Here is a 27490-nt window from a genome sequence, read left to right on the forward strand (position 1 = left end):
GGGTGATTCCCGGGGTGATTCAGTACCCCCAGCACCCCCGCTTCATAGAAACATCACTTTAAAAAAAAACACTTAATTTTCTCAAGACGGGACCCAACCCCTTTAAATTAAAATGGACATATAAACCCTTTTGAAATAAAGTATATTTCCTTGGTAATTTTTTTAGAGAGCTACTAAAAGTACATAGATTTAGGTAAATAACTAAACTTTGATGAAAACTAATCTAACTTGTTACATTATTGTATATAGGCCCCTGATCCACTTTGGAAATTAGAAATAAGAAAAAAAAAGAAGAAGAAAAAAAAAGTTGTAGCGCCACCTTTTGGTATTGAGCCATAGCAACGAAAATATACGGAACCGAGATGTGGAGTAGAAATGTGAACAAACAACCCTCAAAGACAGTGTAAAGGTAAGAAATCAATGATTTATAATCTTTATTGATATATATGGTGATGTAATGAATTCAGTTTTATAAAAGTTTCAAATGAATGCAAGGAAGGAGCTGAGGACAGGCTCGAAATCAATTACGAGAGCGATCCATTGTTTATTAACGGTCCCACTTGTGTATTTTTGTGTAAGCCCCGCCATATCGGTCGTAGGTTTTTTTTTTTTACACTGCCGGCGCGGCGCCGCTTCCGGCTGCAAGCCTGGCCTGGCTCGGGAGTCGGGAGGCTTCTTCCTGACCGGCGTGTGCAATTAATTATACATGGAAGAGAATGGTTGATATTGCGTTCGATAGGCCTAATCTATATGTATTCTTCTGAGTTACACCGAAAGGTTCACAGTGGCAAATTGTCCATGCAATGCATGATGCATAGACTGTGTACCGGTACAACTCTGGCAAATTTTTGCCAGAGTTTTTTAATGTGTAATTTTCAATGGCATGATTTTGTTTGCCAGAGTTTTTTATGGCAACAGTTTTATGCAACGGTTCCCTGGACAACCTGTGGCCTTATTTTTTTTAGTAGAAAATAGATTAGGGCCTAATTGATATTTTGTATTGATTTCCCCAAGATCTTTGTGTGACAAATCAGATGCTTCAGATTCCTTAACTCTTCTAGTGATATTTTAAATCGTTATTATATCCAGATTCGCTCTACAAGCTCAAGGAAACAAACTAGCCATTATGTCGACCAAGGTGGGGAAACTACCGTACGATGAGCCTCCGATGTACCTCCAGCGACCGTCCTCGGGGCGATCTCAAGACGTGACCCACGTCTTAGCGAGGACCTTCCGGGATATCTTCACGAGGGACCTGGTTGAACAGGAGACCGTGAAGAATCTCAACAAGTCACGCAGCGGAGACGATTCCTACCATGAGAAGTACGTGGAGGAACTGAGGAAGGTAAGGAGTGTAACTAATTGTTTTAGGCGGTTGTGAGATGATGTGGCAAGAGTGTCTGGCAGACACCACAAGTAGGGACAGTGATTTTCCGTTTAAAAAAATTGCCTTTTCCGTTTCAGAAAATCGTAAATTCCATTTCAGCATGTCAAAAAACGGAAATTCCGTTTCCCCATAGACTTTGTGTACACGGAAAATTGGCAATTCCGTTTACCATTCAGTAGCAATATATCACTCGCGCTGTGCTGGTCAAAATTTGTATCTGCCACTGTACCAACAACGCAGTAGAATCCGCTCTAATCGGATCTATGCGGGTACACAAAATATTTTTACAAACACATCTGACATAAATACATCCTTACCTTTCACATTATCAGCATTATTTTTTGTTAAATTAAATTTTATCGATAATTTTGGGGGTTTTTGGACATCGTTTCGACCAGTCAACGACTTAAGTCTATCCGCCATTTTGGATTTCAAGACCGGAATATCGTGCTGTTACATCTTCAAACGTAGAGGGCAGCAACACACGACCGTGTTGTTTGCATGTGAATGTTTTCGATACGGCCGACCCCGCCGCCAGCTAAGACGCGGGCGAGGCCCGCGGAGTATCGAGAGTGATGGAGTCAAGAGCAGTCACGATGTGTGAATTGTCATACTTTGTAGTGAAGTGAGATCGTGTTTTGTGAGGTTTTGTGGCCAGTTGATATTCGTATTTTGTTGAGATTTTGGAGTAATTACTGTTGCTGTTCTGTGTATTCTGAGGAAAAATATTTTTTCCGTGATTTTCCGTTTGAAAAGGCACTTTCCGTTTCAAAAGGCAATTTCTGTGAATTCCGTCCGTTTTCCGCGATCGCGGAAAATCACTGTCCCTACACAAGCATTCTAATTGACTTAAAGTATCAGTGGAGAGTTTCATTGTAGGGTGATGGAAAAGAAAGGGATAGAAATAAATGAGCCAGAGAAAGTAGCGAAAAAGAAGAAAGAAAATAAGAAAGGGATAGATACACTTTGTAATGCCGTTTAAGTGTAGAAAAATGTAACCCTTGTGACTAACTGGATTTCTTTATATTCAAACACAGATTCCATATTGTGAGATATTGCAGTTGACTTAATGCGTTTGTTTCAATCTTTGTAATCAAATATAAAGGCATTTGTGTGATTGTACATAGTATAAAAGAGAATTTCCTTTTGGTCTTGTTATCAATTATTTTTCATATTTCCAGAGCTGTTTTTCACAATCTACTGAAATTAATCTGCAACATTTGATAAGCTTTAACATTGCAATGAATAGGTATATTCAAGGGCTCTTTTTATCATTTCGGGGATGAATTCGCCCCAGCCCCCTTGTAGGCCTAATTTTTTCCTGCAGCTTACATTATTGAGTAAAATTCCCTGTGACAGTTTGACATTAAGCTATTAAAGCTGCAGTAGCTTTGAAATATGCATTCAAAGCGACAATGCAGGAAATAAATCAAACCGCTCATATCTCAGCAGAGACTGATTAAACGTTCCAATGTTTTACATGCAGGTCCAAGCAGAGCGTGAGAGGCGGATGGCTGAGGCAGCCATGTTGGAACGTCACATCATGCAAGCCCGGGCGAAAGCCATGGCGGAAGATGAGAAGATTCTGAACCAAGTGGCAGAGGGTTGCGATATCTATCATGACCTTGGTCTACCGCCAGGTAAAAATAACTTCTTAGATGTGATTTCAAACTGTGGTAACGATCTTAAAATCAGTTTGACTTTAGCAAATCAACCACAAGCGTGTGTATATTGTGTGCCACTTAATGATTCTGGTAGGAAAAAAAATTGAATCGCAAAGAAACAAGCTAAATTAGCATGGCATATTTATTCAGCTGTACAGAAATACCTATGTGCAATAAAAATACATTGGAAATTCATACATGAAAGAATGATGCAGAAATTGATATGCCTTCATATTTTTTTCGCACAAATCACACCATTTTTCTCATATTAGATACTGAAGAGTCTCAACAAAAAACATGTACCAATCAAAATGAAAAGACACCAATGAGATAACCTGTATAAATAGATGAGATGATACAGATTTTTACCTGGAGGATTTGGGTTTTCACATGTAGAAAAGTATCTAACATTGGTTACAGAAACATTGACGTATTCATGTTTCTCAAAAGTATATGAATTTAAGCTATCAGTTAATAGATTGTGACATGTTTTTCGTAGAACTAGAATATAAATTATCTTGATTTTTTTCACCCAAAAAATCCACAGGTGCGATCAATATTTAAAGTTTTGTTACAAATCATTGATGTCATGAGATATTGTATCTTTACATCAATGGGCTCAGCTTTCCTCTGTTTTATATCAACTGTATAGCTGAAAGGATATTTTGTTTTTAAGAATAATAGTATTAAAAGTAACCCATTTCTGCTTCCTCTGCAGTTAAATCCAATCTGAATGGATGTTTGGACAGTGATTTGTTACGGAGCCATGGTCTCATTGTACCGGAAGATTTCAGTACCGCCGAGCCACCCCTCACCCACGCCCCTCAGGGTAAGTCTACCCCCTCCCCCATCCCCTCAGCGTTCCCCCCCCCCTCATCGAGCCATGGTCTCATTGTACCAGAAGATTTCAGTACCACTGAGCCTCCACTTGGGGTAAGTCCAACCCCCCCTCCCCGATATTGATACAGCAGGGCCCCGTCTTACAAAGAGTTTGCGATTGATCCAATCAATCGCAACTATGGACAGCCAGCAACATCAACATCTATTGTGCATGTTTGTTCAAAATATTTTCGAACAATGACGTATATTCATGCATTCATTGTTTTCTTAAAATTGTGCTTTTGTTTGTTTACAAAATACATTGTGCAAATTTCCTGTAGAAAAAATTATGACACTGATGGATTTCCATAGAGTTATGATTGATTGGATCAATTGTAACTCTTTGTAAGACGGGGCCCAGGTATGCATATAGCCACCTGTTCTACACATAAAGTGTACCATCTTCACTCCCTGGGGAGCATCCTGGCCAGGCAACCATTTTTTATAGGGGGACACATGCCAATCTGATCACATTGATGTTCACTCCCCAGCGGATACCCATTTAACATCTGGGTGGAGAGTGACAAACATGGATAAGTGCCTTGCCAAAGGACTTTAGCACCGGGTGGGAGTCAAACCCTCGGTTTAATAATAATAATAATCATAGCTGGATTTAAAAAGCGCTTTTTGCCAGAGGATACAAAGCGCTCCTATTATTACCCCGGCTTTAGCTCGAGCTACTATCACTGGCGCTCAGTGCATGCAAGTAATTACTCCTGCCGGCTACCCATTTACCTCACCTGGGTCGAGTGCAGCACAGTGTGGATAAATTTCTTGCTGAAGGAAAACACGCCATGGCTAGGATTCGAATCCACGACCCTCTGTTTCAAAGGCGAAAGTCAGAACCACTAGACCACGAGTCAAGTGACCGAACCCCTACACCACGACACCTCCACATACAAAAGAACTTTTCTAATCAAGGTCTATTTTTTTTGGTCATTACAGCTGGTATAATGCCTCACTATGCTGAAGCCACACAGACATCAACCAAGCACACAGAGGGAGGGGAGAAGGGACACGCCCATGATGCGACGGATCATGGTCATCGTCCTCCCAAGAAAAGATCCGGGGTAAGCATCATGTCTCCACGTGTCTTAGCCAACTTTAGAAATCCCTCATACAAAAGAGGAGTAACTGTAAAAATTGACCAGACATTCCTAGCTGCGAAGTACCGGTAGTACTGATTTTCGCTATTTAGTACTGAAAAATGAGAAGAATGCTGATGGTTTCATGCAAAATACTGATTTCTAAAGTTCCACTTTTATGTGTTGTCCTGTGGTATTTCTTGAAAAATACTGATTTCCAGCTTTTAAAGGACAAGTCCACCTCAACAAAAAGTTAATTTGAATAAATAGAGAAAAGTCCCACAACCATAACACTGACAATTTCATTAAAATCGGATGTAAAATAAGAAAGTTATGACATTTTAAAGTTTTGCTTAATTTCACAAAATAGTATATGCACATCCCGGTAGGTATGCAAATGAGGGAACTGATGACACCACTCACTCACTATTTCTTTTGTATTTTATTATGTGAAATATGGAATATTCTAATTTTCTCCTCATTGTCCAGTGAAACAAAGTTTTATTTCTCCCTGAACATGTGGAATTACCATTGTTTAACATTTTATGGTTCAGTCAAGTTGGTTCTTACCGTCAGATCTGTAAAAATTTAAATAGTGTATAATTCAAACAATAAAATACAAAAGATATAGTGAGTGAGGGACATCATCGATTCTCTCTTTTGCATGTGACTAAATTGTGCATATAACTATTTTGTGAAAAATAAGCGAAACTTTAAAATGTCATAACTTTCTTATTTTACATCCGATTTTGATGAAATTTTCAGTGTCATGCTTGTCTGAGTTTTCTCTATTGATTTAAATCAACATTTTTCTGAGGTGGACTTGTCCTTTAAAGCACTAAAATGTTCTTGTTCAGGTTGGCAGTAAAGCTAATACTGAAAATCACAATTGATGCCAAAGTAACACTTATCTAGGTAATATTATGCAATGAGGCGTAGAATGTAAAATTTTGCTAGCAGGGGCAATGGGGATAGTAGTAGTATTGCATGTTATGATAGTTATTTACATAAAATGAAACAAGAAAAAAATAAATGCATGATTAATTTAAGAAGTACAAGAAATGCTGTAAATGAGTTTTGGACATATTTAATGTAAAGGCACATTATATTAAGTGCTACAAACTAGTATGATTTTATCCTATTTAGCAGGATTTTTTAGGGTAAAGTTGCACTAGATATGATTTTTCCCCTAGAAATAGGATTTTTGAAACTTGTAAGAATGATGATTGGGGGCATGTTTTTCAAAATGTTTTTGAAAAATGGGATTTTAGGCTTGAAAATATTATAAAAAGAAATAATTAATAGGATTGTTTCACAATTAAGGTTGTCAGCTCTGCATATTAATGCTTCCTTTTTCATCCTTTTAATCTCTGTAGAAGAATGATTCCAAGAACAAGTGGAGAGAGATGACGTCACCGCAGACGAGGGAGAGGAATCGCAAAGACATGGCGATGGTATTCAGCAAGTCCAACTTCCTGCGCAACCCCCGTCATCGACCTCCGTCGTCCCTAGGTGGGGGTCGGACGCTGGTCAATCCTAACACCGTCACTCACAAGCTGGGAGGGGCTAAGTCTACTGTGATAGATGTAGGGTAAGATAGTTCTTCCATTCATTCATACATCTGTTCATCCATCCATTCATTCATTCATCTGTCCATTCACCCATCCATTCATTAAGTATTCATTTCTTCATTTATTCTTTCATTCATTCGTTCATTCATTCATCCATCCATTCATCCATCCATCCATTCATCCATCCATCCATCCATCCATTCATCCATCCATCCATCCATTCATCCATTCATCCATCCATTCATCCATTCATTCATTCATTCACTCATCCATACTCATTTAGTCATCCACCCATCCATTCTTTTAATTATTCATTTATTATTTCTTTCACTCTTTGAATAATGTAAGGATGTACATATTTAAGTAAATATACATGTAAGATCGATATTAACTCTTAATATTAAAAGGCACTTGTTTGTTTTACTCATTGGCTAGCTCATAATACATGAAAGGAATGATTGAAAGTTCAATATCTTTTCCTAGTTTTGACTATAGATATATCCACAAGAATCAAAGTTGAATCAATTATTTTTGATGACCTTGAAAAGCATATTCTTATTATAAACACTGCATAACTTATTGTTTTATAGGAAAAAAGAGTCTTCAGTCGTTTTTGTACCCTCGCCATCTACCATTGTCTTCAGCAACTATAAAGTGGGTCAAGTCTACGAGATGACCCTTGACCTAAAGAACGTGTCCGCAGCAAGTCGTCCACTCCGAGTCCTCCCTCCAAAGACGGAGTACTTTGCTGTAGGTCTAGGTGGGTTAAATACGGTTGTGCTCAAAAGTTAGTGAACCCCACCAGAAAATGAACATATTTAAAGTGTTCTAGTTCTGCCATGTTTTTAGAAATTGAATTGGGAAGTCAGGTGATAAAATATTATATTCAATAAAGTTTGTTTCTCTGGGCTCTCCAAACATTTAAGTGTCATTATGGAAGATGTTGATCATCATGGTAGTAGAAATTGCTAAAAAGGAGTTGATCTGGGGCCCATTGCAGAAAGAGTTGCGTTTAAACGCAAGTCAAATAATCAACAAGTCAAAAATGCGCGCTGTTGATTGGTTGTAAATCAAGTTGCGCATGATTTTTAGAGTTGCAATTGATTGCAACTCTTTCTGCAACGGGCCCCAGTTGCCACAAGATGAACAAAGTGGTAGTGCAATGTGTTTAGTGTTGCTGTTGTCGTTGTGGTGTTTTAGTGTTTGTGTCTATATTCAACACTCAGCATGAAGGAGTGCATTTTGTGGCAGGGTTCACTAACTTTTTAGCACAACTGTACAATGTTATTTTGTATAAAATTGGCTAAGTCCTGGTACCCTGTTTCATAAAGAGTTACGACTATTGCCACTTTGTTATTGTGGCAACTACCATGGGAACAGCATCTAATCACAATCAAGGTTTCCAGGGAGGATTCCAATCATGGCAAATTTACAATAGTTGTAAGTCTGTATGAAACGGGCCCCTGATCAACTTTAAGATGTAAGAGTCACCGACACTTTTGGGAAAGCCCTAAAAACTTGTTTGAAATATTTCGTATGGTTTTCGTACGTGCATTGGATCACTCTATTGTAATTATTTACTGTGAATGCGAATTCTATATTTTGAATTGCTTATTTTTGTTGCAGGTAAATTTCCCGGTGAGGAAGGCATCGTCGCTCCAGGAATGAGCTGTCAGTATAACATCCGTTTCATGCCGGATGCTTTGATGGACTTTGAAGACGAGCTGACGGTCAGTACCCAATCCAGTCAACCGATCACGGTCAAGCTCTTGGGTCGCAGGCCACCCCCACTTCTTACACGTAAGTATATATTGTATTATAGAATCAGTGACATGAATTGTATGCTTATAATTTGTCATTACAACTTCTGTTTATATATGCATAGAATAAAATGCTTGATTTGCCCCAGGAATTTTTGTAAGGAAAGAAGGCAGAAAGCGGCTATAACACTCAAAAGATCAAGTAACTTTATTACATTGCTCTGCGTGAAGTCTCCTTTACTTTGATATTCATAGTTTTACAAGCTTTTATTCTAATTTTACCTCACTTGAAGTAATTTTTTTTTCATGCTGTATGATTTTGATTATATATTTTGTGTGTGCATTGTATGTATGAAAAGAAACGATTGAATTGAAAGAGTTTGGAGAGCAGAATTACTCTACTTCTTTTTTTCAATCTATATATTATAAAGTGCTTTTGGCATGTTGCTTTGTAAAGGGGCTATACAAATGCAAAAATGTATGTATTAGTATGTACAGAATAATTTCACATCTCAAATTTGATTATCTTTTATGGTTGTAAGAGAACAGCTTACACCTATGTTCTGTACAGTCCTATGTAAAAAAAAAAATTATGCAAAACAAATTTTGTGGAGCAGTCATGAAAAATTGTGGAGCAAATTGTGATACAATATCAGGCAAATTATTCCCTGATGTATGAATGTCCAAATGACTTTGTGAAGTGAATTGAATTTTTTTTTAAATAGTGGAAGAAATATCAAATAGTTAAAAATACTTTTTGTCTTCTTTGCCTTGTATTTCCAGTATCACCTGTCGTGGATTGTGGTCATTGTCTTGTTGATGGCACCTCAAACACGGAGTTCTTGGTCAAGAACCTCGGCGGCAGCGGACGCTTCTGTGTTATGCCAAAGAAGTGCTGGCCTGCCACCAATTTTTCGGTAAGGTCTACAATTGTTAGCTACAATGGAGAATTCTGGGCAATACCACAAAATGAACGCCATTTTGTATGTCTGACCTCCATTTTACTCCAATCTTACTTTACTATACAAACTGCTCAAGCCATAATAATTTCAGAGCATTACAAATTTATATGTACTGGGCCCCGTCTTACAAAGAGCTGCGATTGATCCGATCAATCACAACTATGGACGGCCAGCAATGTCAACATCTACTATGCATGTTTGTTCAAAATATTTTCTATGATGTATACTCATGCATTCATTGTTTTCTGGAAAATTCACTGCTTCTCTTTGTTTAGAAAGGACATATTTGCATATTTCCTGAAGAAAAAAATAATGACACTGATGGATTTCCATAGAGTTACGATTGATTGGATCAATCGTAACTATTTGTAAGACGGGGCCCTGGAAAATAGAAACAAACCAGTTCAGGGAGTTCTCAAATATAGAGGTTGGAGTGTGATTGACATCCATCTTAAGAATTTTAAGTTAATCCTTTTCTTATTTCCGTGCCAAGTGCTATATAGATTCAATATATTTCAGATTCTTGTTTGTCTCAATTTGGGAAGAATGGTGCGATGTTATTTTTCTTCATATATACGAATTGTGGAGAATATGTCTTTTTAACTCTGATTTTTCATCGATTGTGGAAAATGAGATTTCTTATCTTCAACTTGTTCTATAATTATTTTGAGTGGTATGATAGTATTATATTGCTTTAAATGCTTTGCACCTATCCATGTATATTAGCTAGAAATAAAACTTGTTCAGCACAACTAATGGTATACCATTATCTTTGCAACTTTATTTGATTCTGTATCCTTTTGCAGTCTGTTGCTACGGGAGACCGAGTAAACCTTACACCATTCCAGCTTTATCCTGCCGTCTTCGAGATCATGGAAGGGCATGCCATACCACTCCAGGTCGGTGGGAAATATATTACGTCTTTTTAATCTGCCTTATCAAAAACTTTTAGTCAGTACGCATACTGGGAAGTTTGATTTTGAAATCTGGTGTTGGTGTTGTGACAAAACCACAACATCGTGCTTGAAATCAGGCTGGTGTTGGAATTGACCTAGGAAAATATGACGTATTTCCGGCAGTTTGTGTTGAGCGCTGGTTTTGAATGTTGTCTGCTGGTGTTGACAATCTAAGTGTAATTTTCCCATTCATAGACACCAACCCCAAGATCGGTGTTGGTGTCGGTGTTCATGATGATCAGGCGGTGAGCGAGATGAAACATCCCCGAAGAATTAACTCTTACAGTTAAGATCAGTGCAAATCATTTAGATCTTTATACATTTTACCAAAAAACGGTATTTACTCTTTCAGATTCTTGCAGTGATTTTTGCCTTTGCATTCTGAACGATAATATTTTACTGCAATTTCTCCCTGATTTCACTTTCGTCAAGATTTTTTTATTATTTTTTTTATCAATTCATTTATTCTAGAATATTCAAACACACTCTCAACACCAACACCAAACACTGTACTCAAAATCTCGCCAATGCAGTAGAGCCTGCGGCTCTGGTATATAGCAAAAATATCCAATTTTAAAAACGGGTCTTATGAATGTTGATGCATCGATTAGTGTTCTTGAATGCACTATTAAACATAGCATCATAGATTTCCCTTGGCACAGTGGTCTCGGGATAATGATTATGATGGTGATAATGATAACCATAATGATAATTGTAATGATTTTGATAATGATTACAATTTTGATGAAAATGACAGTAATCATGATAATGATAATGATTATAATGATATTGCAGACAATAATGACATGGATAGCAATGATGATGATAAAGATTTGAGATGATAATGATTCTGGTTTGAGATAAGTTGTAAGTTGTAATGTTTGTGACATTTGGCATTGCCTTGTTGAAGGAACAGACTTAATTTTATTACTTTATTTTCACGTACTCATTCTTTATTTTTTCTTTCCTCTGTTCTTCCCTGTTCATTTTATATAGGTATCATTTAAGCCTACAGACTCCCAGGTCTATGAAGAAGAAATCACAATCGTCTGTGATAATTGCACCGTCAAACACTTTACTCTCAAAGGTAAGGTATATATGATTTAAGCATTTTTTCCTGCTTTGTTTTAGAGATACATGTATATGAACGATTATCATATTAATCCTTATATTATCTTAGACCATAAAATTCAATAAGAATTGCATAATGAGAAATACTGGTTTTTTCTTACATTTTTAGTTTTATTCACCTGAGTGTGTAATATCCTACTTGCTGACTCCCAATACAACATTTTTTTGGTTCTCTTTTTCTAGATGTCGTCAACGCATAGAGACTCTCTAGCACTTATCTGCACTATAAAAACACCATGTTATTATTACATGCGTTCCCCATACTATGGAACAAACTTTCTGAAGACATCAAAGATTGTATCTCTGTTGAGTTTTTCAAACATGGTCTTCAAACCTTTCTTTTTACTTCTTAATTTCTTTATGCGCCTTGAGCACTCTACAGAGTGGATATGACACTTTATAAGTTACATGTATTATTATCATTATTTATTATTTTATAACAATTTTAAACAATTGTTTCCTGTATGTGTGCACAGGTGAGGGTCAGAGAGCCAGGGTACAGCTAGAATCGGCATCGGGTAGCGAGACCAATCCTACCCCGGGTGAACTGGTCGATGTCACAGCTAAGAACCATATCACCTTCGAAGACATCAACCCGATGACCTACGTCACCGAGGAACTCACCATTAGGAATCTCACGTAAGATCACTGGTTAAAACCTGATTTTTGCCTAAAGGCCTCCGTATGCCTTTGGGCATTATGCTTTGTTACTGTAGTGCAGGCTTTTTTTGTGTACTTAATGAAAAATGAAAATGAAAATCCATAATTTATTGTTCGAAATAGACATGAAATGAAATACTCCGAAAATTTGCTTTGCCCAATTGATCGTGGGCCCGGCAGCCGCTGTGCAGCGCCAGATCGACGAGGCTCTATCCCTTTAATCGTTGAACGCCAAACAGGGTAGCAGCAACTCCCATCTTTTAACGTCTTTTGGTCTGACGCGGCCGGGGTTTGAACCCCCGACCTCCCGGTTGTGAGACGGACGCTCTACCAACTGAGCCAACACACCGGTTAATGGTGATAATAATAATAATTTATATTGCTCCATCTATCTAGAAATAATCTATTCAGGTGCATTGTTATTGTCATAATTACCCCAGCTTTAGCTTAAGCAGTGCATTTCAAGGAATTAATCTTGCTGGGTGCCCATTCACCTCACCTGGGTTGAGTGCAGCACAATGTGGATAAATTTCTTGCTGAAGGAAAACACGCCATGGCTGGGATTTGAACCCACGTCTCTCTGATTGAGAGACACGAGTCGTGAGCACTAGACTACAACGCCCCCATATAATGCACACAATAATGTGCTGGACCACTTGCACTGTCTGTCCGCTGTTTGCTGTCATGCCCCATGTATGGTGAACATTGATTATTTGTCACCTTCTGAAATAGTAAAAAGTTTTGGTATAATTGATTATTCATGAGGAAGATATACTGCTTTCGTCTCGTTGAGTCCTCAGTATACTTTTCTTCTATTGCCAAAGTTGATTTATCCCTTTAGAATTCTTATTGTTATAATAAGAGGTTTATTCTCAATGGTGACCCCAACTGGAAACTCTTAGGCCCCGTTTCATGAAACTTGTTGAAATAACAAATTTGCAACAACAGTTTAAAGCTACTGAAATAACTCGATTTGCTTGGCTGATAGTAGTCCTGTTATAGAAGCTGTGCAATTGTTATCATAAGAAGCCTTTTTGAAACAGGACATTAATTTGCCAGTGGGAAACAAGTTTCTTTGTATATAATTTGCATAGACCACATTAATCATCGTGAATCCTTTATCACATTTTGTTCCTCAGAAATGTGGAGTTGCCGTTCCACTGGCAGCTTGTGCGTTCCTCACCAGAATGTCGGGACCCCTTCAAAGAGGCTAAGAGAGACAGGCAGCAGATCTCAAGGGTAGCCGATGAGAGGAATATATTCTGTATTAACATGGAGAAAGGAGTTTTACCACCCTCTGGCACTGCTGTCACCAGTGTTGCTTTTGCTCCGCCAAAGGTAATTTTTTCAAATGTGCCTGTTTCCTTATAAAAAAATTGTTAATTTAAAGAATTTTTTCGTCAGTATATATTTAATTGTAAATTATAAAGAGAAGTTTTGATTTCTTTGTTATTTGTTATTTTATTCTTACATGTTTCGTCTTTACTTGTTTCCTGTTCTCTCTCTTTCCTTGTATGTTTTACTTGTATTTCCCCCTTTCCACTTTTCTGTCTGTTTCTCAATTCTTACCTGTTGTGAATTGAGAATATAAGTATAGATTGCGTAAGTAATAATAAAATTATGATTATGATGATGATGATGATGATGAAGATAGTGAATTGAATTGAAGACAAAGTGAATTTAATTAATTGAGAATGAACTTAAATCGTCACTTGTTTAAACCATGTTATGAGTTTGGTAATTGGCGTTTTTCATGTGGAGACTAAACTCTTGCCCTTTCCTTCATTCCCCCTTTCAGGTGGGGCAGTTTGAGAGCGTGCTCCAGCTTGTCCTGAAGAACATCCCTCGCCCTGTAATCCACAAGGTCAAATCACCCCCCTCCTCGTCACCACCGGACGACACCTCCAAGCAACCTCCCGTCTGCTCCACGCCCCGCCCCAACAGCCATACAACCTCCCAGGCCTTCATTACACAGAGCAGTGATGATGATAGAGGCGATGACAGCGATGGCAAAAGTGGCAGCGGGAGTGGTGATGGTAGTGGTAGTGGTGGTGGCAGCGGTGGGATGAAGGATGGTGGTGTAGGGGAGCATGCAGAGGAAGGCGACAGTCTTGGTCTAGAGGTGGAACTCAAGGGCTTGTGCAAGGAGTACGAGGTCCTGGTCCAGCCCTATGCCATCTTCCTCCCCGGTCAGGTTCTCCAGTCAACGGCAACTCGCAGAAAGTTTACGGTTGGTATTTCAGGTTTTCTTTACATGTGCATATTTGATGTTATCAATCAACAATGAAATAATTAATTGGAATATTTTGTTCCATCAATACATGAGAGCAAAGTTTACTGGAATGTTAGATTGATAAATAAACATTAGCAAATTCAAAAATTAATTTTTGTACATTATTGATGGAAGAAGAATGTAATATCAGAGCTGCCAAATAGTACGATTTTGTCGTATTCCGTACGATTTTTCACTTAAAATACGACACTAGGATTTTTACAAATAAAATAACAGAAATCCACCTCGGGCAATCATTATTGAAAAATGTTAAGTTTTGGTGGCCCGAATCGGGCAACCAATAATTTTCAAAGTAGCGCAATTTTTCTCCCGATTTTGCACCATTTATCAACTTTATACAGTTCAAATTGCAACCAATTCGTCATGCGCCCTTTTTGTTGATCTACACACAAATACACACACACATGACAGTACATAGGCTTACCACTCTAGCATACAGTAGCTATTATGCAGCCGGCCGGCTGGCGTGCGTGAGCTTTGCATGAAACCACTGCAGCTACATGTAGCTATCTGTGCGCTATCAGCCTATTCAGACTCGGGGAGCTACGATACGAAATGTTGCTGCTAAGATATCGTCCACAGAACTTTGAAAATCTATTTGCAAGCATTAAAAACAGGAATTATGACCTCTCTTTTGACTCAAAAAGACCGATTTCCAAATGTATTAATACACATAAAAACACATAGGTGAGTACATCACAGTCCCATATGTGCATTTGTATGTATGTTGATACTTGGTTTCTTTCGAAGCTGTGTCTTTTCTAGCAAAAAATAAGCAGACAGTTTTTTCCTTTTTGTCTCACCTGCATAGCAGAGTGAGACTATAGGCGCCGCTTTTCCGACGGCGGCGGCGACGACGGCGGCGGCGGCGTCAACACCAAATCTTAACCTGAGGTTAAGTTTTTGAAATGACAGCATAACTTAGAAAGTATATGGACCTAGTTCATGAAACTTGGCCATAAGGTTAATCAAGTATTACTGAACATCCTGCCTGAGTTTCATGTCACATGACTAAGGTCAAAGGTCATTTAGGGTCAATGAACTTAGACCATGTTGGGGGAATCAACATCAAAATCTTAACCTAAGGTTAAGTTTTTGAAATGTCATCATAACTTAGAAAATATATGGACCTAGTTCATGAAACTTATACATAAGGTTAATCAAGTATCACTGAACATCCTGCATGAGTTTCACGTCACATGACCAAGGTCAAATTACAGTGAGCACAACAAAATAATGAGATGTATAGTAGGAAAGTACACGACGGGTATGAATAGGATTTTTTGTCTAAAAATAGGATTTTTTGGGTGAAATAATAGGATTTTTTGTCAAGTGTGGTTGGCAGCTCTGTAATATACTATTTGTACAAAAGGAAGGGCATTTTGAATATTGATTAATTTGAATATTGATTAATTTCTTTTGAGTTATTTCTTGAGCATTTGTGTTTTTTATTGGTACTTTTCCTGTATATATATGTTAATTTCTTTTGCATTTATATGAACCATTGTTTTTATGAAGTTTAAATTCTGCTTTCGACCCACATTCATGTATTTCAGATGTTGAACTACAGCAAGTTTCCAGTCGTGTTCCACTGGACCTCATTGAAGGACAGTCACATCATCGAGGTCCAGACCCCGGAGGGTCAGATACCGCCCGAGAGCTCGGTAGAACTCGAGATGACCATCATAGGCGGTCATCCTGGACACATTGACTATACCTTACACTGCCAGATTGACCACCAGGAATCGACTGTACCGCTCAGGGTGGTGGCTGATGTCAAGGTGAATGAATGATTGATGGAATAGATTATTATAGTTTTGGTTTAACCCTAAAAGGACTAGGCTATTCAGATGTATTAAGGACCGGGGGTTGGGGTGAAGGGGGTGGGGCATTTCATATTTTTCATTTCGTATATTTCCATTTCCAATGATTACAATGATGGCCCTCCCCTCTGATCTTGGTTGCCATTTGTTCTTTTTTTTAAATGAAAACTACTACAAACCATTTAACATCTTAATTTAAACCCCAAATCAATTAAGCAAACCAATTTGACTGAAAAGTTGGGGTTGGACTTATAAAAGACATGATAGAATTGTCCCATTTTAAAAGAAAAGAAGTTCATACCGATAATTCATTAAACCTCTTTTTTTCCACAGGGTCCTGAGGTCTCGATCGAGACGCCCTCACTTGACTTTGGATTGGTACGCCTGGGTCAGACGGTAAAGAAGCAGTTCTATCTGACCAACGAGAGTCAGTTCCCTGCTAATTGGAATCTGAAAGAGAGTGCAGAATTCCTGCTTAAAGATCAACAGTCTGGTCAGGTACGGTATTTTGTTATTTTTATAAGGAATACTCCCCAAGGAATGAAGTGGAGCATTGTGGCCCAGTGGATAAGTCTCCTGACTTTGAAACAGAGGGTCGTGGGTTCGAATCCCAGCCATGGCGTAATTTCCTTCAGCAAGAAATTTATCCACATTGTGCTGCACTCGACCCAGGTGAGGTGAATGGGTACCCGGCAGGATTACTTCCTTGAATGCACGAGCGCCGAAAGGCAGCTCGAGCTAAAGCCGGGGTAATAATAATAATAACAACGCGCCTCGGAATAGAATATTTCTAGATAGATGGCGCTATATAAATGCCTATTATTATTATTAATGGAGAATGTGCTTATATTATGAGCCTAATTGAAGCAGAATGAAAATTTCAGAATTCATTTTGGGCAACTTAGTGGCTGGCCACCATAGTGACACGTCTTTAAAAGGTCTACGATATATTCTTGGTGCGCTCATAATCAACCTGATAGTGCCTGATATAGTGTGCAATGTAAATTTGTGGTGGAAACCTAACTAATGCACTGCGATGAGCCAAAAAAATTTAATATTATGTGACATGTATTTACCAATTGTAAGGTACTTATCACTATCTTACTATCATATTCAACACCTTATCAACTTAGAATAAATGTTTGAAATTCTTTCATGTGTAAGTTGTGTTTATAGCAAATCAGATTAGACAATAATTTACGTTATGCTAATGAGAAAAGTAGAACAAGGGCAAGATTGATTTAAATGTTATGTAATATTTTTAAATTTATTTACAAGTTTCTCTATGTTGTTTCTATCCAAAATCCATTAGCTGCACTCTTCCTTCTGTATATTTCAGGATATTTCCGAGTTCACCATCACACCCAGCAGTGGAGAGCTAGGCCCTCTCTTGTCTGTTCTGGTAGAGGTTGTCCTTACTCCGGCCCGCCATCGTCAGATAGACTCTGTCATTGAGCTGACTGTAGAGGGCGGCAAAACTGGGTAAGGAGGGGCGGATGGGAGTCCAGTGAATAAATAAATATTGGCCAGAATATTTTGTGCTTCCCCATATTCTTTGGTAATGTAAAAAAAGTATAATAATGATAATAATGATAATTCTTGTTTTACCCAGGACAGCCACTTCAGCTTTTTGAATTGTTCTCCCAGCGGGCCCTGCATTACATAAAGTTATTGTTACCCTTCTCTATTCTAATATTTCAAGCGCCTAAAAAACAAGAAGATTCTATTTTTTTGTCTTTGATATGACTAGGTCTGGGATCGAACCCACAACCTCCCGTTCATAAGGCAGATGCTTTACCACTGAGCCACCATGTCCGGTTAGATAATGATATGAATAATATGTCGATAAACCAATATGAAGGAATATTGCGTGATATCTGCTAATGAATAGCTAACTCCAACCGGACAATATTTGTTAATCCTTATTCTGTTCAGCCAGGCATGCAGGCAAAGACATCTATGTTGTATTGCTTATATTGCATTTAAATTCCTTCACTGTAAAGTGCATCCCAGAAAAGAGGAAACCGTAATTCAGTGTAATCATGTGCCATCATGATCATAAATTTGCTTCATTAGATGTACATCAATGAAAAGATCTGCTTCCCCTCTTTCATTTAAAGCCCATCTCAACGTTCATAATGTAGGCTTGACTGAGTTAGAAAAATGGAAAATGGTGCTACCACATTTTCATTTGCACGAGCAAATTACGATTTTGAGTGGGTGTTTCTGGCTTTAACTGCTATCTTTTCAGGAAAAAAGGTTCATAACTTGAACATCCATCTTTTCCTCTTCCATATGAGACCTTATGCATAAAATATGAGTGATGCATGGTAAATTGTATATGGCGAGGTTCAGTAATCCTCTGGTGTGTATTCTTGCATGCATCCTGGAGCTACCAGAGATTTTCCTTGTGGAGTTAAAAAAAACTGACTGAATAAGTTTTAGGGAGTTTTTGGAAACCATCTGATTTAATAAGAAATGACTTTATAACTTCCTTCACCTCTAGGTATGTTGGTGTGTATGGTGAGGTCCAGAGCCCTCAGGTCTGTGTCCTGGAGAGTACCCTTGAGCTACCTGAGATCTATCAAGGAATTCCTGTCACTCACACCGTACAGCTCTTCAACCAGACCATGCTACCGGCATCGTACCAATGGCAACAGGTAAGCAATGCATCTTGATCTTGATTATGTCAACGTGGTGAGGTACGTTATCTCGCCAATTCGAGTCATGAAAAATTGCATGTCAGCCATCTCGCTATGTTAACCTGCAACTTTTCATATGTCAAATGAATGTGGTGAGATAACATATCGTGCCATGGTGACATAATAACGTTACTACATCGGCTTTACAAAATTGATTAAGCGATGGCACTTGTAAAGCCTTTGTACTATTTCAACTGTCATCTTTGGGTATTAAGCATACTCCCAATACATGATATGCCAAATGATGCCCTGATTGTTGGAGAGACTCCATAACAACTTGTCGAGAATTTATGAGAAGGGATATGCAATTAATACCTATTTACCGTGGAAAAAAGTGTGGTGTATATCATCTCATTCATAGTTGCTCGGAACTATATCTATGCATTAAACTATTATCAGATACAACAATTGTAATACTTGTTTACTTGTTTCGTGTTTTGATAATTTGTAGCCCAAAGGGAAGCAGTCATCAACTTGTTCATTGACCTTTGACCCGGAGCAAGGCATTCTGGGACCACATGAACAGCTTCCTGTGTCGGTGACAATTGTAGCCAAAGAACAGGTATGATACATCAACTCTCTGAGAGTCCATTTTTAGAAAATTCATTGTTAGATGAAATGTAGGTACAGATATCACCATGTAGCGCAATAGCTCTATCATGTTAATTTATTCAAACCTGTTAAAGACTGAATGATTTTGCTCTAATACACATTTTCTGTATACTACATATTTTCAATACTTTTTTTAAATATATCTTATCCCCCCCAAAAAAAGTGATATATATTTGTTTTCATCCACTAGGTATACTTTCACAAAAGTTCAGTAAATTTCCACGGCCCTTGTGGCATCTCTCCCAAATGCATACTGTTGGTTTTTCAAGAAACCTTGAATAGTTCCATGATTCAGGGTATAAGCTTCCTCTGTCACTTGCTTTGCAGTGGTGATAGATAATATAGCTCTCAATCTCTCTCTTTCCTACCCAAGGGCCCATTGTCTGATGTATGGATACCTTGTTTGGTCAGCGGAATGGTCAAGCCTATATTCCTAGCTTTGTCGGGTGATGTCCAGGGACTAAGGGTGACCTACAGGACACCCGACATCAGACCATCTACTGTGATGGATACGGAAGACAGGTAATGTGATCTAGTGTGGTATTGAGCAGGGATGTGTTCGAGGTCAGTCTTGAGGCCAGATTTTGTCGGCCTCGGCCCCAGGCCGAGTCACGTACAAAGTCTATGGGAGCGGGTTTTTCGCCAGCGGCCTCGTGCCTCGGATGTACTGGCCTTGGCTAAGTCACTGGTTATTATCATTTACTTGCTACACTTAGATATTTCTGATGCCACCAGTGTACAAAATCTATGGGAGAAGGTTTCTCCAACAGCCTCATGACTCCGAAGTACAGGCCTTGACTATATCCCTGGTTCTGAGAACCATACAAATGAAATATGTATCAAGAGATCACTTTAATTTCTGGAAAAAATCTGAAAATGTTATCCTTTCCTGCACACCCAATTTATTTGCATAACTTATTGTAAGTACACAGATGAAGTGCTCACTCTCTTATTCCTTCTGAAACAAGGTTAAATGAACTTAAAATTGCATGTGAATAGGTATGTTTCGTAATGGGGTTCTATAGAGCAGGGCTGAGCAGCATCTGTGCAGAACGTAGTATGTAGAGAAAGGAAATAGAGGTCTGAAAAGTGTGGGGGGGGGCACGTCTCCCAACTTTATTAACCAAACCTACACTTCCATTTCTTTTCAACTCATCAGGCTTCCGGAACCTTGTAACGACGATGCTCCGCTTGCCTTGGACTTTGGCGACGATGTGGAACTGGCGACCACGCCCAAGAGATTGGTCTACCTGACCAACCACACAGCCATCCCGGCTCCGTTCTCACTCACCGTGGATAGATATACTGCAGGGAAACCCCCTACTCCGCCTCAGACGGATAGACCCACTGCTGACAGTCCCAGGAGGTAAGGTTGCAGAGCCTTTAAGAAGGGAACAATGAAAGATTCTTAATTGAAATGGATGGTCCGGGCTGAAAGTATTCATAGCTTAATAAATAGAGTAAAATTAACTGAGCAAAATGCCGAAAATTTCATCAAAATTGGATGACAAATAACAATGTTATTGAATTTTAAAGTTTAGCAATATTTTGTGAAAACAGTTGTCATGAATATTCATTAGGTGGGCTGATGATGTCACATCCCCACTTTTTCTTTTGTATTTTATTACATGAAATTAGGTTTATTCAAATTTTTTCCTCCAAGAACTAGAAAAATTGGATTGACAACTGATTTAGTGCATTAGATATTTATTGCTGCAACTTTATTTCATTATAAGGGAGACATATTATTCACTCAAGTATGAAATAATGAAAAACATATGATTTTTATGTAACAACATAAGAAAACGGAAAGTGGGGATGTGACATCAGAAGCCCACCTAATGAATATTCATGACAACTGTTTTCACAAAATATTACTAAACTTTAAACTTCAATAACTTTATTATTTGTTATCCGATTTTTGATTAAATTTTCGGCATTTTGCTTAGTGAATTCGACTTTATGTATTAAGATATAAATATTTTCAGCCCGGACCATCCCTTTAAAGATTATGGCGTCATGTGGGAGGCTGCTATGGAAAAATCCTCAGTCCTTAAACTGCAAGGTACTGGGTTCAAATCCCTGCTGCAGCGCTAATGTACCTTAGCAAGGCATTTATCTGCATTTGCCACACTCAACCCAGGTGAGGTTAATGGGTACCTGGCTGATTCCTTGTAAGCTGGAAAAGTCTGCCGGCTAAGGCCAGGGCAATAGTGTTAAAAATCGTTGAGAAACGCAGACATGAGATGATTAGGTACTTTGTCGAAAGTCTTCGCCGCATCTGTCGTGCAGGATCGCTAAAGTGGACTTTCATTACTGATTATTACGTTTTATCATAGACAAAGCAATTTGGAGCGCAGGAAAGCTGTTCTGAAAGCTGCTTAGCACCTTTATAGTGGGATATCTGCTAAAAGATGCGGCACTGACTTGTGGGGTACCTTATATGTGATTTGTACCATACAAGTATGGATTATTATCATTATTTTCTCATTCAATCTGCAGGCATGGTGCATTACTGAGCAGGACGGCCAACCTGGCAGACCCCAGGAGCAAGTCCCTGGCTCAGAGCCAATCAGACTGTATGAAGGCTATACTGAGAGAGGACCAAGGAACAGCATTCCTGGTCCAGCCCTGCTCAGGGGTCCTGGAACCATTTGCCACCCTAGAGGTGGCCGTGACGGCTTATAGTGATATGTGGGGCAACTACACCGACCAGCTGACATGCAGGGTAGAACAATGGTTTTTATTCAAATTTTCGAAGTCAGTGAAACATTTATTTTCTTCCATTTTCACAAAATATCAATTTTCAATATAATCCATACAAAATCATCATAATAGAGTGGAAATATAGAACAGATTTGTTAATGGAAGAAGGTGTAATTCCCTAAAAGCAAAAGCTTGTGGCCTCTAATACAAATACAATACAAAATAGGAAAGGAAGTATGGCCAGGAAAGGGCAGGAAGAAATAAAGGCAAGGGAAGGGATCTATTCGGTTGATTGATTGATTTATCAATTTTATTTTTCATGATTAAACACAACAGAAAATTAATACATGAAAACAGTTAAACTGAAAAGATTGAAGTAATGACGTAACACATGAGTATATGAATTTGAAATTAAGTAAATAGGAGAAGTATGGGAAGAACCAGAAGGCTATAAAGAGCTTGAAAAGGGGTTATCCCAGTACTTCTTGATGATTTGATGACAGGTTTTTAGCTCATGCTGGGATCCGATGACTGGGGTCGCTTAGAGACGTTATTTGGATGTATTGAGTGCTACGTAAAAGCAAAATATTATTATCATCACTCATTTCCTTTTCAGATATCCAACTTGGAGCCTGTCTGTATTCCAATCAGTATGGGAGTGACCAGTTGCCCTTTCAAATTTCATATTACTGTACAACGCTTGAGAGAAGTTGTTCATATGTATTGAGCACTATGTTATTATTATTATTATCATATATTTCCTTTTCATGTATCCAGCTTAGAGCCTGTCTGTATTCCGATCAGTATGGGAGTGACGAGTTGCCCTTTCAAATTCCATATTACTGTACAGCGCTTGAGAGAAGCAGTTGAGATGTATTGAGCGCTATGTTATTATTATCATTTATTTCCTTTTCAGGTATCCGACTTAGAGCCAGTCTGTATTCCGGTCAGTATGGGAGTGACCGGTTGCCCCCTCAAGTTTCAGATGGCCACCATCAAGGGTCAGATTCCGTTCGTCAGGTTCGGAACCCACGTCTGTGGCGTGCCACCCATCAACAGGCCACTCAAGATAATGAACAACAGCCCCTATGGTGAGTTTGACTTCCTTCAGACTTCTTGATCCCCTCGTTTGTTTAATCATCATCAGAAGTACTAGTAGTAATCCTGGCTTTTTACATTCAGTTTAGACCTCAACGTCAGTTTGGCCAGATTTGCCTCTCACGGAAATCACCCTCATCCCTCTCCCTCCACTTTCCTCCACCACTTGCTTCTTCTGCATCTACTTCTGTCACCTCAAGGTCATGACTTTAAAAGTTACTGTACAATGTAAGGGGGAAAAATTACGAAAGAGCCTTGGAAAATATAAAAAAGCCCCAGAAAATCCCTGATCAATGTTAAAGCTTGTCCAATGTGGCAGATTTCGGCAGTTGGTTGTAAAAAGTAGCCCACAAATGTAAAAGATTAATTTTTTGCTGTTTTAGCATCACCTGTGCGTGGAAGCGGTCAAACACGAACCGAATGACTATAATTACAGTGCTTTGAGACTTCTAAAGGGATAAGCGCTTTATATTAACAAGTATGATTATTATTACTTTAATGGAAATGTTAATATTCAGGAATGCGCATCGACTGGAGGCTCTTCAACCTGATGGAAGATGACCGCAAGTTGATTGACCTCCAGGTCATCTACGGTGATCCCTTCCCCATCCTTGACCCCAGCGGTGCCGAGGTCGTCCCTGAGGACGACGATGTCATCGATGGCATGCGGCAGAGCGATGAGAGATGTGACGGCGACCCTGAGACCGGGGAAGAGGCTGATTGCGGTCGTGACGGGCTGCTGTCCAAGATAGCCGATGATCTAGAAGCGTGTGAGAAGGATAAGACCAAGGTTCTAAGTGTCTTGATGAGAGAGCATGAAGGCGTTCCTGCTGATGGCCCATTCAGTATTGACAAGAAACAAATGGTGAGAAATGATAATGATAATATTGGTACAATAAATGATAGTGATGCAAACGATGTAATAATGTTTACTACAACGATGTGATGTTCTTTTGTTTGTTTTGGACATTTCAAACTAATGCTTGTATTCGTTTAGTTGTGTTATTGATCAATTTAAAGCTTTCTGGAGTTTTTTTTTTACATCCTTTTCTTTTATGGGCGATTTCATGAAATAATCAAAATTTTTGTACATCCAGCACCCACTTTTCTCCATATTCACTACACTTTACAAATCCTCAATTCAGGAGAATTTTTAGGGGACTACAATACCCTCTACTATGAATAGGAACATATACACGTTCATACTTGATAGAATTGTTTCATGAGTAATGATAAATATGATGAAAAAAATATGATTATGTTTATTATAATAATGAACTTTGGATAGAAGTGGATTTGTATTTGTTAGTCTGCAATAATTCTACATAATTTGAATTCAGACTGAATGAATAATGCTCTTCATTACTTCAATTCTTAGAACGGTTTAGTTTTGTGATTAATACATACAAATTGCTGTAAATGATGCTGCATCATTTATTCATTCATATCCTACACAGGTAATATAACCTAAGCACTTAGTGCGATGTATCTTGAAATGCGAAATAGAATATCAGGGTGATGACAGTGGACTTTATACCTCCTTCATTTTAAAGGTGATACGTGGCCGCGGGACGGCAAACATCGTAGCCAGCTATCATGCAGATTCACCTTGAAAAAACACTCTCCATTTCTTTACTATGCTAGAGCTTGTAACCCTGACCGGGGGGTCTCGGACTTCGGCGGGGACTTAGCCACCCTTGGCTACTTTTCAAATTTATTTCATAGGGGAATATCATGCCTGTTCTTAGAATGGTTTATTTTTTGTGATTGATACATACAAAATTTCTGTAAATGATACCACATCATTTACTTATTCATATTCTACACATGTATTATAACCTAAGCACTTAGTTCGATGTATCTTGAAATGCGAAATAGAATATCATGGTGATGACAATGGACTTTTTTCCTCCTTCCTTCAAAGGTGATTCCCGGCCGCGGGACGGCAAACATCGTGGCCAGCTTCTCTCCTGAGGTCTGTCATCTTCCGAGCCAGGAGTCCTCTGACTGCGTCGGCTATGCCTTGGGATACCTTAGCCTTGATGAACCCGAGCTCCTCAACCAGCCCGGTTCGGTGACCCGAGGTCAAGCGTTCCAGGTGCCTCCGCTACGACTGGATTTCACAGCTTACATCAAGACTGCCTTGTAAGCCATCATTATCTTCTTTTTTTTTTTACTTTAAGGAGCATCGATACACCAGAACAGATAAAACAAATTGTATTATAAGCAGTGAACAATGGTTATGTTGATGATGAGCATGAATAGGATAATGATGATGATGATGATGGTGATAATCATGATCATAATGAAATGATGATGACGGTGATGATAATGATGATGATGGTTATGATGATTATGATGAAATTGATGATGACGATTTCGATGTTGATGTCCATGATGATGATGATAATTATGATGATTTGGTGATGGTGGAGAAGGATACCATAATTCTTCTTCATTAGATATTTTACAAACCTTAAACACCAATCAAAAATATATCTTACTTGTTTTCATTTCTTACAGTCTCACCCAGCAATATCACATTCAATACTCTGAGTTTTTTTTCTCATGATAGTGTCACCGTAGAGACCCCCGACGAGGAGGGCCTCACCTACCACACCGCCGCAAGCAAGCTCCTGGACCTAGACCCGCCCATCCCACCCACCCCGACCCTCCACGACCGCCCAGCCGTCCGCTCCACGGCCCTCCATGCATGCCACCTGACCAGCTTGACCGCCACCCTGACCAACAATACCCAGACTCCCCTATCCTTCCAGGCCGTCACCCCGCTGCCCTTCCTGCTGCAGCGGGTGGACCCGGTTACCAAGAAGACCAAGAAGGGGACGGTCGTCAATGTAAGGTCAGAGGTCACGGAAGCAGGAAAGCTGTATTCACTTCCAACGCAACATAACATGCAGGTTAGCTTTAGTGAATTTATATTTTTAAGAGGATGTTAGGGAGATAGGTTATATATGATTTGATTTGATAAATTGAGATTCTTGTAAAACGGATCGAGCATTTCATCAATTGTGTTTATTATTTGAATGATATTACACAGGCACCACCGCTGTTGTCGTAATGTAAGCCATACAATCATACTTGTGTGAATTGACCGAATTGATTATTTTTAGTTTTGATAAGCCTTTTTGGAGAGGATGAAAGAAATTTGAACAAAGAAATAGTAATAATATAGGTGAGAAGATACTATGCTGATAGATTGGACTTGGTTTATCTGCAATGAAAATATGTAAATATTGAGGCTTTAATATTAGGTAATAACAAATTTGCGGCATTACTCCTATGTATTTAAGATCACATGCTCGATCTGTAATGAAAATCATAAGTCAGAAAAAATTGAAACCAGTGGGATTCGAGCCTGTCATCTACTGCTTGCCAGGCAGCGACTCAACCACCAGGCTATTCTGGTTCACGGCTAAGTCACGATGAACAAGAATACAAATACCCTCGATCCTCTTTTTCTGACTCATTAATATGCAAATGCAGTCCGCCATGGACAATGGATAGTAAATAAAGAGGCTTTTATAGGATGTAATAATAATTTGTGAACAAATTTCGGCATTACTCCTATGTGTTTAAGATTGCATGCTCGATCTGTAATGAAAATCATTTTTTGATGAAAATGTGGGTAGCTGAACATGTCAGAACGTTGTTTAGTCTGCTTTATCTTCATGTTTAAGTATGTTGCTTTTGACGTTGTTGTTTTTTTTGTCAATGGAGCTACAGTTTGTTATACTTAATATTATTCTTAAAACAATTTTAATTAGCTTGACTAAAGTCGGTTTTACCATGAATACAAGAGATATTTCATTCTAATGGGGCATTTGCAAGAAACTTGCAATCAATTGCAATTCTAATTCAGGTTCCAAAGTCGATTGAAAGTCATCCATTCTATTGCAAATTTCCATTTGAAAGCTGATCTGCCTATTGCATCAGCAAGTATGAATAAATTTGTAACTTCTGAAGGTTTCCATGGCGAAGAAGAATAGTGTAGTAGGTTTCACGGTACAACATGTATCTATCTTGGGCAAGTGTTGGTCCTGAAAAGGACCACCCAATCTCACTTGCCCAAGATCGATACATGGTGAACCGTGAAACCTACTACACTTTGAATTGATTGGCTTTAGTATAAATTGATCTATCATTGAATTTGCTTTTGAAATTTACAATGGATTACAAACAT

General features: G+C 38.7%; 1 protein-coding gene across 4 annotated transcripts in view; it reads left to right on the forward strand.

Annotated features, from left to right (window-relative positions):
* The first annotated feature begins 317 nt into the window (after positions 1-317).
* Positions 318-27490, forward strand: part of LOC129273952 (deleted in lung and esophageal cancer protein 1-like) — a 32961-nt gene continuing 5788 nt past the window's right edge. Inside the window, exons 1-26 of one of the 4 annotated variants that reach the window (XM_064108463.1) lie at positions 318-409; positions 1090-1345; positions 2874-3027; positions 3770-3880; positions 4876-5000; positions 6392-6606; positions 7177-7346; positions 8213-8386; positions 9130-9263; positions 10115-10207; positions 11261-11351; positions 11872-12034; positions 13195-13393; positions 13854-14285; positions 15905-16129; positions 16505-16669; positions 17484-17653; positions 18678-18831; positions 19325-19435; positions 19859-20007; positions 20645-20851; positions 21988-22213; positions 23108-23282; positions 23808-24154; positions 25214-25434; positions 25865-26207. In XM_064108463.1, coding sequence (XP_063964533.1) covers positions 1127-1345; positions 2874-3027; positions 3770-3880; positions 4876-5000; positions 6392-6606; positions 7177-7346; positions 8213-8386; positions 9130-9263; positions 10115-10207; positions 11261-11351; positions 11872-12034; positions 13195-13393; positions 13854-14285; positions 15905-16129; positions 16505-16669; positions 17484-17653; positions 18678-18831; positions 19325-19435; positions 19859-20007; positions 20645-20851; positions 21988-22213; positions 23108-23282; positions 23808-24154; positions 25214-25434; positions 25865-26207 — 4773 coding nt within the window. In that variant the 5' untranslated portion in view covers positions 318-409; positions 1090-1126. The remainder of the gene's footprint in view (positions 410-1089; positions 1346-2873; positions 3028-3769; positions 3881-4875; positions 5001-6391; positions 6607-7176; positions 7347-8212; positions 8387-9129; positions 9264-10114; positions 10208-11260; positions 11352-11871; positions 12035-13194; positions 13394-13853; positions 14286-15904; positions 16130-16504; positions 16670-17483; positions 17654-18677; positions 18832-19324; positions 19436-19858; positions 20008-20644; positions 20852-21987; positions 22214-23107; positions 23283-23807; positions 24155-25213; positions 25435-25864; positions 26208-27490) is intronic. The other 3 variants (XM_064108465.1, XM_064108464.1, XM_064108466.1) reach the window with 3 other exon arrangements.

Source organism: Lytechinus pictus, chromosome 13 (genome assembly GCF_037042905.1).
Source record: "Lytechinus pictus isolate F3 Inbred chromosome 13, Lp3.0, whole genome shotgun sequence".
Lineage (NCBI taxonomy): Eukaryota > Metazoa > Echinodermata > Echinoidea > Temnopleuroida > Toxopneustidae > Lytechinus > Lytechinus pictus.